The sequence below is a fragment of the Balaenoptera musculus genome, chromosome 1, assembly GCF_009873245.2.
Source record: "Balaenoptera musculus isolate JJ_BM4_2016_0621 chromosome 1, mBalMus1.pri.v3, whole genome shotgun sequence".
NCBI classification, from domain to species: Eukaryota; Metazoa; Chordata; class Mammalia; order Artiodactyla; family Balaenopteridae; genus Balaenoptera; species Balaenoptera musculus.
In genome coordinates, this window is record NC_045785.1 from 89799900 (window position 1) to 89813627 (window position 13728).

At 37.0% G+C, this 13728-nt stretch overlaps 1 protein-coding gene across 1 annotated transcript in view; it reads right to left on the reverse strand.

The window, feature by feature from the left end:
- Positions 1 to 713: 713 nt before the first annotated feature.
- The window catches only part of OLFM3 (olfactomedin 3), a 194985-nt gene continuing 181970 nt past the window's right edge, over positions 714 to 13728 (reverse strand). Inside the window, exons 5-6 of the mRNA XM_036864400.1 lie at positions 2619 to 2725; positions 714 to 1531 (exon numbers count right to left, since the gene is read on the reverse strand). Coding sequence (XP_036720295.1) covers positions 854 to 1531; positions 2619 to 2725 — 785 coding nt within the window. The 3' untranslated portion in view covers positions 714 to 853. The remainder of the gene's footprint in view (positions 1532 to 2618; positions 2726 to 13728) is intronic.

Here is a 13728-nt window from a genome sequence, read left to right on the forward strand (position 1 = left end):
TCAATTTTAGGATTCCATGTCAGTGGTCCTGTAAACTTGGGGTAAAATAAAGACTCTATGTAAGGAATCTGGTTTGATTTTCTTTTTAGTTTATAATGCTTATGCAAAGGGGTAAGCTGAGAAGATACTTCCTTTTTGACCATTCTTGAAAAGTGACCCATAATGATTACTGAGATTAAACTTCAGTGTATTTTATAAAAAATATTACTTACTTTCACAGAAGTGAAGAGATACAGTTGCACAATGGTGGTTACAATGGTAGAAATACCTATTGCCAATAAAATGTTAGCAAGAGATTTAAAAATGACTGTACAGCACCGCATCAGAGAACTGTATAACAGCAAAATGATTAATAATATTTTCTCATATAAATAAGATCCTTAAATCTTTTTTAGAAATAAATGGGGGGAAAGTGCTTTTTTTTTTCCTACTTCCTACCAAAATATTTTCTGATGTGGAGCAAAAGACAGTAAAAAAATGACAGTTAAAAAAAAAAATTCATGCATTTAAGCCACCATTAATCTCTGACTCTAATATAAGGCAGATCATTAATCTTTTGTAAAACTATGACTTTAGCCATTTAACCTCATTTTAATGCTTTTCATGACAAGAACATGATAGGCCTTGTAAATTTAGGAGTTAATAAGATGTTTCCAACAGGTTAGTTTATACAGGCTCAGATTTTTTTTTTTTTTTCATTTTTTTTTTTCAGATGTTTTTTGAAACACCAACTTTATAACAAAAAATGCTTTGGAGAAATGATGAAAGTTATTATAAAGGAAAACCAGAAGGGGTCCTATAGAGTTTATCACAGATGACACAGTTTAGATCAATGAACACAAATTACGTTTGCTTATGTGTCATCCTCAGTCTTAATGATGTGGAAAAGGGTGACATTGAATAGGACCTGGTGACCATTGTTCCAGGCATAAAGAGCTCTATCTCTTGCATTGTAGTCAAGCATGGATATGTGAAAGTACTGGTTATGAAAGGGAATGTCCGTGTACTCATATGTGGAGGTTTTGGTGGAATAGGAATAATACACCTTGGCTCCAGTTAAGTGGGAGTTGGTGACATACAGTGTCCCACAGATCATGAAGGATTCCCCCGCACTTCTCTTGGGATAGCCAGTGCTCCAGCTCTTCATTACCTCCAAGGTATCTTTGTTAAGTTGGCTGATGACAATATTGCCTGCATTCTGGTTAGTTGCATACACAGCCCACAGCCCGATTTCATCAGCCATTAGGTCGATGTCAGAGAACCCACCCCATGTGTAAGGGTAAACGTTGTGAAAACCAGCATACTCCAGGCTTCTTTGGGCAAGCACTCTCCCCATATCAAAGCTGTATTTGATGATGATGTTACTCTGATACTTGTTAAAATAGAGTGAGCCATTGTAGACAACGTGGTTAGTTCCTGCCCATTTGAAAGGGAGGTTGTATGTCCTCGATTCGGCCCCGCTGACAAAATCTGCAATTGATTTGTACTCACGGACAATTTTATTGTTAGTATAACTGTCCATGTACCAAACCTGGAAAGAAGGAAAAAATGGAGTAATTAAATTTTGAGAATTCCAAAATAAGGACAGTGAGAATCAGCGCATATTAATATTGTCATTCTCAGGCTCTGGAAGATTCTCTTACCACTTAACCTGCTGCAGTGTGATAGTACTGCAGGCTTTGGCAAAAGTAGTGACATGGTCTGTGTGGAAAGCAAACAACTAAATGTACTGCCTTGAAGTTGATTTGCTTTTTGTCCTTTCATTTTTTGTTGTTTTAAAAATTTTTTACCATTCAGTGCATATCACTGAGTGAATCAAACATATATCAATGCAAATCACATCACTTTGTTCATTTACCTGATCAATTTGATTAACTGCAAAAAACATCACGTTCAGAAAATTTATTTAGTCCATCCCTTGCTCTGAAAAATATATGGCTTAATTTTGCACATTCAACTTATTTTTCCTTTATGTATACCACAGAACCTTCTAGTAATACTTGTTCATTGGACCAGCTTATAGGTACAACCACCTTTTAATGAAATAATTTTACTAATTTAGCTACTAAACTTGCTTGGATGTAACCCGTGAGAATCCTAATGTATACTGAGTTCTGTAATAGAACATAAATGGAGCTATGGTAAGTCTCTAGTATATTGATTTTCATAATACAGGCATTGCCAAATACCCTCTATGCTGTTTTCTTTAAAATTACCCCTAGATTCTAGGTATATTTTAGCTTGTTTAGTGAATTGGTTAGCTCTTGAGCTTTTTTACTTATTTAGTGTTTTTTTTTCACACTAAGGAGCAAATTTTAGAAGGAATATACAGAAAATTTTGTATACTTGTAACTAGCCCTTTTCAAGCATAAAACAGGACCAACCAATAAAAAATTAGACTCACTATACTGATGAATTATAGGATAGAACATTTTACTAAAATAAGTTTGCCATGTATCTGTAGATATGTTAATATTATCAAACTGAAAATATTTGCAAATAGTGTAACACTTTTCAAGTTGAAACTAATATCCCTGAAAAAAAAATGGATAGTCTAGTAGGCATAAAGCTTAAATAAAACATAATTCTAAGCAAAGGCATTTGAGGAAGCAACATACTCTGTTATTTTTTTCAGATGCTAAGGGATCTGTCATCCAAGCGCCAAATCGGGTTCCAGATGTCTTGATTGTAACTGGGCCTGTGATTTTCATCAATTTGCCACATGCTGAAATTAGAGTAACATGAACATGTTGGGTGAACATGGCCAATGATTCCAACACACATACTTACACCAAGAGCAAAGAAAGGAGTCCTAAAACAAAGCAAATAGAATTAATATCACATTCTGAATAAATGATCATTCATGTTGGATGCTATGCATTTAACTATAATTTGAACCATGAGTAGTTGCTTTTTCAGTGCTCTAAATCTAAAGTGTGGAATTTTAAAATGGGAAATTATTTATACAATCTGGAAGGAAATAAATGAGGAACGTCATTATCATTATACCAGTTCAGCTGCTTCTTCTAAGTAAAGAAGTCAGCAAAATTAAATTTTCCATGACGCTGTTTACCTGATCATCAGCTTCCCTTCACCTGACCCTCTCTGCTCATGCTTTTAGACTTTGGACTATTTATGCAAGCCAGAAAGAACTCTGTTAAGTCGATTTTCAGTTTGTATTGGTAAATGAGCAGCTCCTGTGAAAGTTACATTTATAGAATATAATAATAAAAATGTAATCACAATCTACCTGAAAGACGTAGAGTTTTGAAAGGTAAATGCTTTGTGCAAGCCTGATAGAGCAGCCCTAAAGGTACAGGGAAAAAATCCCACAAAACTCAAGCCCTCATACCCTGTAGTCCCATGCAGTGAAAGATGTAGAGTATCAATTGATGTAATACATGATAAAAAATTAGTGACTTTCTTGAAAAATTATATTTTTTATCACTCTATCTATGAATAAAATCTTAGGAAAAGCTTGGACTTCATAAATGCCAAAGTCTAAACCAAAAAGAAACCCAGGGATTTTGTGAGATTTTTACAACAGAATAATTTAAAAGTGATTTATTGTACACATTGTGAAAGGCAGTATGAGTGCCTGTAAATGTTGACTTTTGGTCTAAACAAAGAAATTTTCCTATCCATTTATACTCCTTTTTTCTTTGTGTTCTTTTTTTACTTAAAAAAAATTGTTCTATATGGCCCGTGTTTCTTAGATCCTCCTCTGCCTATCCTTAGAACTGATAAATTTCTACTTAGTGCCTGTCAGTTCCTGTGTGTTTGGAAGGGAAATAACAGATCCCCAAAGCAAATAAAGGACAAAACTAATTGTAACTTAGGGCTTATTTTGCTTCATTTTTCTCTATGTGTGTTCCTCATAAGAATAATTTGTAACTGGCAGAATACTAAGCCATGCGGTTAGAAAGATGATGAACGATAACATATTTTGTGCTATTACTTCAGTGATAACTACACATTTAGTAATCTCCAACTTTTCATGAAACCTAAACCGAATATATTTTTTTCTTCTTTTTTGAAGAAACTAGATGTGATAGCATCTTTATATATTTTATAAAAAGGAATTACTTTATAACTTCCTAAGACCTGATAAACTGAGCAAATCAGAAGTCTTTATGGCATTATCTATATTGAATAGCAAGATCTTCAGTTAAACCTATTTAGAATATATTAGCTCAACTTGGTATAAACACATGAACAATATGTGAATAAAATAGTATCAGTTTGAACTAGAAAAAAGTAAATGTATCCTGAAAGAATATAAGTTGCGTATATTCTCTGAATGCACTAAATAAGTGAAAGTAATATGATCTTTAATGATGGCCTACATAAATATTTCTAAATTCACAATGGTAAGTGCATGAAAATTTAAACTATAAGTATATTGAAATAAATAGAAAGATATCGCTCCCCCTAAAAAACACCACAAATAAAATATGTGACTTTTTCCTTATGCATGAATAATAAATACTTTTGTTGAACAGAATACAAATAGCAAAAATAGGTAAAATATGACAAGTAACTGGCTAAGATGATGGTGCTTTTATCTCCTTTATTTTGCAAAATCTCATTAAAATGATAGTAAAGGAGTAAAACATGGGGGGGAAAACCCAAAGCAAAGAGAATGGTACAGAGCCATTAGTGGAGAATAAACTTTTCTTTTTAAAATTTATTTATTTATTTATTTATTTATGTATTTTTGGCTGCGTTGGGTCCTCGTTGCTGTGTGCAGGTTTTCTTTAGTTGCAGTGAGCGGGGGCTATTTTTTGTTGTGGCGTGTGGGCTTCTCATTGTGGTGGCTCCTCGTTGTGGAGCATGGGCTCTAGGCGTGCGGGCTTCAGTAGTTGTAACACGCAGGCTCAGTAGTTGTGGCACGCAGGCTCTAGAGTGCAGGCTCAGTAGTTGCGGCGCATAGGCTTAGTTGCTCTGCGACATGTGGGATCTTCCTGGACCAGGGCTCCAATCCGTGTCCTCTGCATTGGCAGGTGGATTCTTAACCCCTGCGCCACCAGGGAAACCCCACTGCACCACAAGGGAAGCCCGGAGAAGAAATTTTTAACAAATTTCTGGAAGGCAGAAAGTGATGGAGAGTGGTAGTTAAAGGTGTAGGATGAAATAAGATGCACTAGTGTCTAAGCAGAGGAGATAAGAGCTGAGGATGGAGCTGCTCTGCCTTGAAGGAAAGTAAGGGACACCTTGCCGTGACGTGCACGTGGTAGGAAAACTGATTAAATTAAAAGGATTTACCATACATATTATGACTCTTTACTGGAGCCTTGGGAGATAGGTATGTTTCCTATAAGTGGAGCATAGTTGGATTTCATAGTTGGATTTTTTAACCTAATGGGAAGAACCTTTGTCTTTTAACATAATATACTTGAGGACTATTGTAGGAAGCGGATCTTAGAGGACACGCAGCCTTGTCTTGCAAACAGTGTGGAGGAAAGAAGCCTGTAGCAGTTGCAAGGGTTACTGATACACTACACTGCTTAAAGTTGTCCTAGGTCATTTTTATTAAAATCGTCTTCGAAGATGGAGTAGAAGGACGTGACCTCACTCCCTCTTGCGAGAACACCAGAATCACAACTAACTGCTGAACAGTCGTCGATGGGAAGACACTGGAACTCACTAAAAAAGATACCCCACATCCAAAGACAAAGGAAAAGCCACAATGAGACTGTAGGAGGGGCGCATTCACAATAAAATCAAATCCCATAACTGCTGGGTGGGTGACTCACAAACTGGAGAACAATTATACCACAGAAGTCCACCCACTAGAGTGAAGGTTCTGAGCCCCACGTCAGGATTCCCAACCTGGGGGTCCCGCAATGGGCGGAGGAATTCCTAGAGAATCAGACTTTGAAGGCAGCGGGATTTGATTGCAGAAAAAGAATTCAGAATAGTGATAGTGAAGATGATCCAGGACCTTGGATAAAGAATGGAGGCAAAGATCAAGAAGATGCAAGAAATGTTTAACAAAGACATAGAAGAATTAAAGAACAAACAAACAGAGATGACCAATACAATAACTGAAATGAAAACTACACTAGAAGGAATCAATAGCAGAATAACTGAGGCAGAAGAACAGGTAAGTGACCTGGAAGACAGAATGGTGGAATTCACTGCTGTGGAACAGAATAGAGAAAAAAGAATGAAAAGAAATGAAGACAGCCTAAGAGACCTCTGGGACAACATTAAACGCAACAACATTTGCATTATAAGGGTACCAGAAGGACAAGAGAGAGAGAAAGGACCAGAGAAAATATTTGAAGAGATTATAGTCGAAAACTTCCCTAACATGGGAAAGGAAATAGCCACCCAAGTCCAGGAAACACAGAGAGTCCCATACAGGATAAACTCAAGGAGAAACACGCCGAGACACATAGTAATCAAATTGGCAAAAATTAAACAAAAAGAAAAATTACTGAAAGCAGCAAGGATAAAATGACAAATAACATACAAGGAAACTCCCATAAGGTTAACAGCTGATTTCTCAGCAGAAACTCTACAAGCCAGAAGGGAGTGGCGTGATATACTTAAAGTGATGAAAGGGAAGAACCTACAACCAAGATTACTCTACTCAGCAAGGATCTCATTCAGATTCGATGGAGAAATCAAAAGCTTTACAGACAAGCAAAAGCTAAGAGAATTCAGCACCAAAAAAACAACTCTACAACAAATGCTAAAGGAACTTCTCTAAGGGGAAAACACAAGAGAAGAAAAGGACCTACAAAACCAAACCCAAAAGAATTAAGAAAATGGTCATAGGCACATACATAATTACCTTAAACGTGAATGGATTAAATGCTCCAACCAAAAGACACAGGCTTGCTGAATACAAAAACAAGACCCGTGTATATGCTGTCTACAGGAGACCCACTTCAGACCTAGGGACACATACAGACTGAAAGTGAGGGGATGGAAAAAGATATTCCATGCAAATGGAAATCAAAAGAAAGCTGGAGTAGCAATACTCATATCAGGTAAAATAGACTTTAAAATAAAGAATGTTACAAGAGACAAGGAAGGACACTACATAATGATCAAGGGATCAATCCAAGAAGAAGATATAACAATTATGAATATATATGCACCCAACATAGGAGCACCTCAATACATAAGGCAGCTGCTAACAGCTATAAAAGAGGAAATTGCCAGAAACACAATAATAGTGGGGGACTTTTAACACCTCACATACACCAATGGACAGATCATCCAAAGAGAAAATTAATAAGGAAACAGAAGCTTTAAATGACACAATAGACCAGATAGATTTAATTGATATTTATAGGACACTCCATCCAAAAACAGCAGATTACACTTTCTTCTCAACTGCTCACAGAACATTCTCCAGGATAGATCACATCTTGAGTCACAAATCAAGCCTCAGTAAATATAAGAAAATTGAAATCATACCAAGCATCTTTTCTGACCACGACGTTATGAGATTAGAAATCAGTTACAGGGAAAAAAACATAAAAAACACGAACACATGGAGGCTAAACGATACATTACTAAATAACCAAGAGATCACTGAAGAAATCAAAGAGGTAATAAATAAATACCTAGAGACAAATGACAATGAAAACACGACGATCCAAAACCTATGGGAGGCAGCAAAAGCAGTTCTAAGAGGGAAGTTTATAGCTATACAAGCCTACCTCAAGAAACAAGAAAAATCTCAAATAAACAATCTAACCTTACACCTAAAGGACCTAGAGAAAGAAAACAAACAAAACCCAAAGTTAGCAGAAGGAAAGAAATCATAAAGATCAGAGCAGAAATAAATGAAAAAGAAACAAAGAAAGCAGTAGCAAAGATCAATAAAACTAAAAGCTGGTTCTTTGAGAACATAAACAAAATTGATAAACCATTAGCCAGACTCATCAAGAAAAAGAGGGAGAGGACTCAAATCAATTAAATTAGACATGAAAAAGGAGAAGTTACAACAGATACCGCAGAAATACAAAGCATCCTAAGAGACTACTACAAGCAACTCTATGCCAATAAAATGGACAACCTGGAAGAAATGGACAAATTCTTAGAAAGGTATAACCTTCCAAGACTGAACCAGGAAGAAATAGAAAATATAAACAGACCAATCACAAGTAATGAACTTGAAACTGTGATTAAAAATCTTCCAACAAACAAAAGTCCAGGACCAGATGGCTTCACAGGTGAATTCTATCAAACATTTAGAGAAGAGCTAACACCCATCCTTCTCAAACTCTTCCAAAACATTGCAGAGGAAGGAAGACTCCCAAACTCATTCTATGAGGCCACCATCACCCTGATACCAAAACCAGACAAAGATACCACAAAAAAAGAAAACTACAGACCAATATCACTGATGAATATAGATGCAAAAATCCTCAACAAAATACTAACAAACAGAATCCAACAACACATTAAAAGGATCATACACCATGATCAAGTGGATTTATCCCAGGGATGCAAGGATTCTTCAATATATGCAAATCAATCAATGTGATACACCATATTAACAAATTGAAGAATAAAAACCATACGATCATCTCATTGATGCAGAAAAAACTTTTGACAAAATTCAACACTGATTTATGATAAAAGCTCTCCAGAAAGTGGGCATAGAGGAAACCTACCTCAACATAATAAAGGCCATATATGACAAACCCACAGCAAACATCATTCTCAATGGTGAAAAACTGAAAGCATTTCCTCTAAGATCAGGAACGAGACAAGGATGTCCACTCTCACCACTATTATTCAACATAGATTTGGAAGTCCTAGCCATGGCAATCAGAGAAGAAAAAGAAATAAAAGGAATACAAATTGGAAACGAAGAAGTAAACTGTCACTGTTTGCAGATGACATGATACTATGCATAGAGAATCCTAAAGATGCCACCAGAAAACTACTAGAGCTAGTCAATGAATTTGGTAAAGTTGCAGGGTACAAAATTAATGCACAGAAATCTCTTGCATTCCTATATACTAATGATGAAAAATCTGAAAGAGAGACTACAGAAACACTCCCATTTACCATTGCAACAAAAAGAATAAAATACCTAGGAATAAACGTATCTAGGGAGACAAAAGACCTGTATGCAGAAAACTATAAGACACTGATGAAAAAAAATTAAATATGATACCAGCAGATGGAGAGATATACCATGTTCTTGGATTGGAAGAATCAATATTGTGAAAATGACTATACTACCCAAAGCAATCTACAGATTCAATGCAATCCCTATCAAATTACCAATGGCATTTTTTACAGAACTAGAAAAAAAATCTTAAAATTTGTATGGAGACACAAAAGACCCTGAATAGTCAATGCAGTCTTGAGTGAAAAAAGCAGAGCTGGAGGAATCAGACTCCCTGACTTCAGACTATACTACAAAGATACAGTAATGAAGACATATGGTACTGGCACAAAAACAGAAATATAGATCAGTGGAACAAAATAGAAAGCCCAGAGATAAACCCACACCCCTATGGTCAACTAATCTATGACAAAGGAGGCAAGGATATACAATGGAGAAAAGACAGTGTTTTCAGTAAGTGGTGCTGGGAAAACTGGACAGCTACATGTAAAAGAATGAAATTAGAACACTCCCTAACACCATAATCAAAAATAAACTCAGGGCTTCCCTGGTGGCGCAGTGGTTGAGAATCTGCCTGCCAATGCAGGGGCACGGGTTCAAGCCCTAGTCTGGGAAGATCCCAGATGCCGCGGAGCAACTAGGCCCGTGAGCCACAACTACTGAGCCTGCGCATCTGGAGCCTGTGCTCCGCAACAAGAGAGGCGGCGATAGTGAGAGGCCCGTGCACCGCGATGTAGAGTGGCCCCCACTTGCCGCAACTAGAGAAAGCCCTCGCACAGAAACGAAGACCCAACACAGCCATAAATAAATAAATAAATAAATAAATAAATAAAATTAAAAACAAAACAAAACTCAAAATGGATTAGAGACCTAAATGTAAGACCGGACACTATAAAACTCTTAGAGGAGAACTTAGGAAGAACACTCTTTGACATAAATCACAGCAAGATCTTTTTTGATCCACTTCCTAGAGTAATGGAAATAAAAACAAAAATAAACAAATGGGACCTAATGAAACTTAAAAGCTTTTGCACAGCAAAGGAAACCATAAAGAAGATGAAAAGACACCCCTCAGAATGGGAGAAAACATTTCCCAATGAATCAACGGACAAAAGATTAATCTCCAAAATATGTAAACAGCTCATGCAGCTCAATATTAAAAAAACAAACAACCCAATCAAAAAATGGGCAGAAGACCTAAATAGACATTTCTCTAAAGAAGACATACAGATGACCAAGAAGCACATGAAAAGCTGCTCAGCATCACTAATTATTAGAGAAATGCAAATCAAAACTACAATGAGGCATCACCTTACACCAGTTAGAATGGGCATCATCAGAAAATCTACAAACAACAAATGCTGGAGAGGGTGTGGAGGAAAGGGAACCCTCTTGCATTGTTGGTGGGAATGTAAATTGATTCAGCCACTATGGAGAACAGTATGGAGGTTCCTTAAAAAACTAAAAATAGAATTATCATATGACCCAGCAGTCCCACTACTGGGCGTATACCCAGAGAAAACCATAATTCAAAAAGACACGTGCACCTCAATGTTCATTGCAGCGCTATTTACAATAGCCAGGTCATGGAAGCCACCTAAATACCCATCGACAGACAAATGGATAAAGAAGTTGTGGTACATATATACAATGGAATATTACTCAGCCAGAAAAAAGAATGAAACTGGGTCATTTTTAGAGACGTGGATGGATCTAGAGACTGTCATACAGAGTGAAGTAAGTCAGAAAGAGAAAAACAAATACCGTATATTAACACATATATGTGTAACCTAGAAAAATGGTACAGATGAACTGGTTTGCAGCGCAGAAATTGAGACACAGATGTAGAGAACAAATGTATGGACAGTAAGGGGGGAAAGTGGCGGTGGGTGAAGGTGGTGTTGTGATAATTTGGGAGATTGGGATTGACATGTATACACTGATGTGTATAAAATGGATGACTAATAAGAATAAAAAAAATAAAAAAAAATAAGGGACTTAGCATCTAAGAGGGTTCAAGATAGCAATGTAGGGAGATCCTGAACTCACCTTCTCCCATGGATACAGCAAATATACAACTACTTATGGAATAATTCCCTTGGAAAGGGACCTGAAAGCTGGATGAACAGAGCCTCCACAACCAATGGTAAAAGGACAGCATTGAGATGGGTAGACAAGGCAGATGGGGCCTCTTGCTGAGGGAAAAATCAAGCACCACCTTGAAAAGCTTGTGAACCAAAGGTGAAGGGGACCCACTTCCTAATTTTTAAGCATCTTCTGGAGAGGTAGAAAGCAGTTGGGATACTACTTGGAGACTGAGATACTGGTGGGAGCAATTTTGCAGTCTCAGGCTACCTTGCTAATGCCAGTGCTGGTGGTTGCCATTTTGCAGTTCTTCCTCTAACCTGTTAGTGCCAGTGGATGCATCCCTCTGAAACCCCCACCCACCCCTGTGCCTTGGCTAGGCCTCACAGCTGACCAAGCAATATCCCTGCCAACCTGTGCCTTACAGCAGCTGCGGCTGGGTCCATAGGTGGTCTGAGTCCTAGCCCCACCAACCAGTACATAGAAGCAGCTATGGCCAGGTCCCACAGCTGTTTCAAGGAGTAGAACTGTCCAGTAGCAGGTCGCACCCACAATAACGGTGGGGTGCATGCAGCCCAAATAGAGGACACAACTGAAGTGCCTGGTGGCCAGGCAGGATTGTGCCTCTGAACCCCTGAGGACATGTCCTAAATAGGGTCACTCCTTCAAGACTAGGAGAAATATCTTATTTACCTAATACATAGAAACACATACAGAGAATTGGGCAAAATGAGATAGAGGAACATGTTCTACTAGAAAGAACAAGACAAAGTCTCAGGAAAAGAACTAAATGAAATGAATGTAAGCAATCTACCTGATAAAAAGTGCAAATTAATAGTCATAAAAATGCTTACTGAACTTGGGAGAAGAATAGATGAACACAGAGCTTCATCAAAGAGAGAGGAAGCATAAGAAAAGTACCAAACAGAAGTTATAACGGAAATAGAAAAATAACCTAGAAGGGTTCAACAGCAAACCAGTTAAGGAATAAGAAGGAATCAAGGAACTGGAAGACAAAACAATGAAACTCACCCAGACAGAGCAGCAAAATGAATAAAGCATTTTAAAAAGTGTAGTTACCGTAAGGGACCTTTGGGACAATATCAAGTGGAATAACATTTCCATTATAGGCATCTCAGAAGAGGAAGCAAGAGAAAGGGCCAGAAAAATTATTTGAAGAAAGAGTGGCTGAAAATTTCCTAATCTGGGGAATGAAACAGGCATCCAGGTCCAGGAAGCCCAGAGAGTTCCAAATAAGATGAACCCAAAGATACACCAAAACACATAATTAAAATGGTAAAAGTTAAGCATAAGAGAGAATTCTAAAAGCAGCAAGAGAAAAACAACTTGTTGCATACAAGGGAAATCCCTTAAGTCTATGAGAAGATTTTTCAGCAGAAACTGTACATGCCAGAAGGGAGGGGCATTACATATTCAAAATACTAAAAGGAAAGAAACCTTTCAACCAAGAATTCTCTAACCAACAAGGTTATCATTCAAATTTAAAGGAGAGATCAAGAATTTCTTAGATAAGCAGACGTTAAAGGAGTAAAATGTGTCATCAGAGGTATAAAATATGAGAGAGGGTGAGTGTGAAAAAATAAAGATTTGGAATATGTTCAAATTTAAGTTGCTGCCACCTGAAAAAAGACAGCTATTAACATACTATGTTTTTATGAGGACCACAAGGTAATCACAAAGAAAAAACTTACAGTAAATACAAAAAAGGAAAATGAGAAAGGAATTTAAACATAACGCTAAAGAAAATTGCCAAAACAGAAGGAAAGAGAGAAAGGAACAGAGAGGAACCACAAGAAAAGCCAGAAACAGTGTACAAAAATGTCAGTAAGTACACACCTGTCAATAATTACTTTAAATGTAAATAGACTAAATTCGCCAATCAAAAGACATAGAGTGGCTGAATGGATAAAAAAGCAAGACCCATCTATATGCTGTCTACAAGAGGCTCACTTCAGAAGTAAGGGCACACACAAACAAGGTGAAGGGATGGAAAAAATATTTTGTTCAAATGGAAATGAAAAGAATGCCGTAGTAGTCATACTCATATCAGGCAAAATAGACTTTAAACCAAAAACTGTTATAGAAGACAAAGAAGGGCAGTACATAATGATAACGGTAAATCCAACAAGAAAATGTAACATTTATAAATGTATAGCCACCCAACAGAGGAGTTCCTAGATATATAAAACAAATATTAATGGGCTTAAAGGGAAAAATTGAAAGCAATACAATAATAGTAGGGAACTTTAAACCCCATTTACAGTAATGGATACAAAAATCCATTACAGACACAAAAATCAATAACGAAATGTTGGACTGAAATGACACATTAGACCAGATGGGTTTAATAGAAATATCCAAACATTCTATTCAAAAGCATCAGAATACACCTTCTTCTCTAGTGCATGTGGGACATTCTCCAGGATAGATCACATGTTAGGTCACAAAACAAGTGTCAGTCAATTCAAGAAGAGTGAAATCATGTCAAACATCTTCTCTGACCACAATAGTGTGAAGCT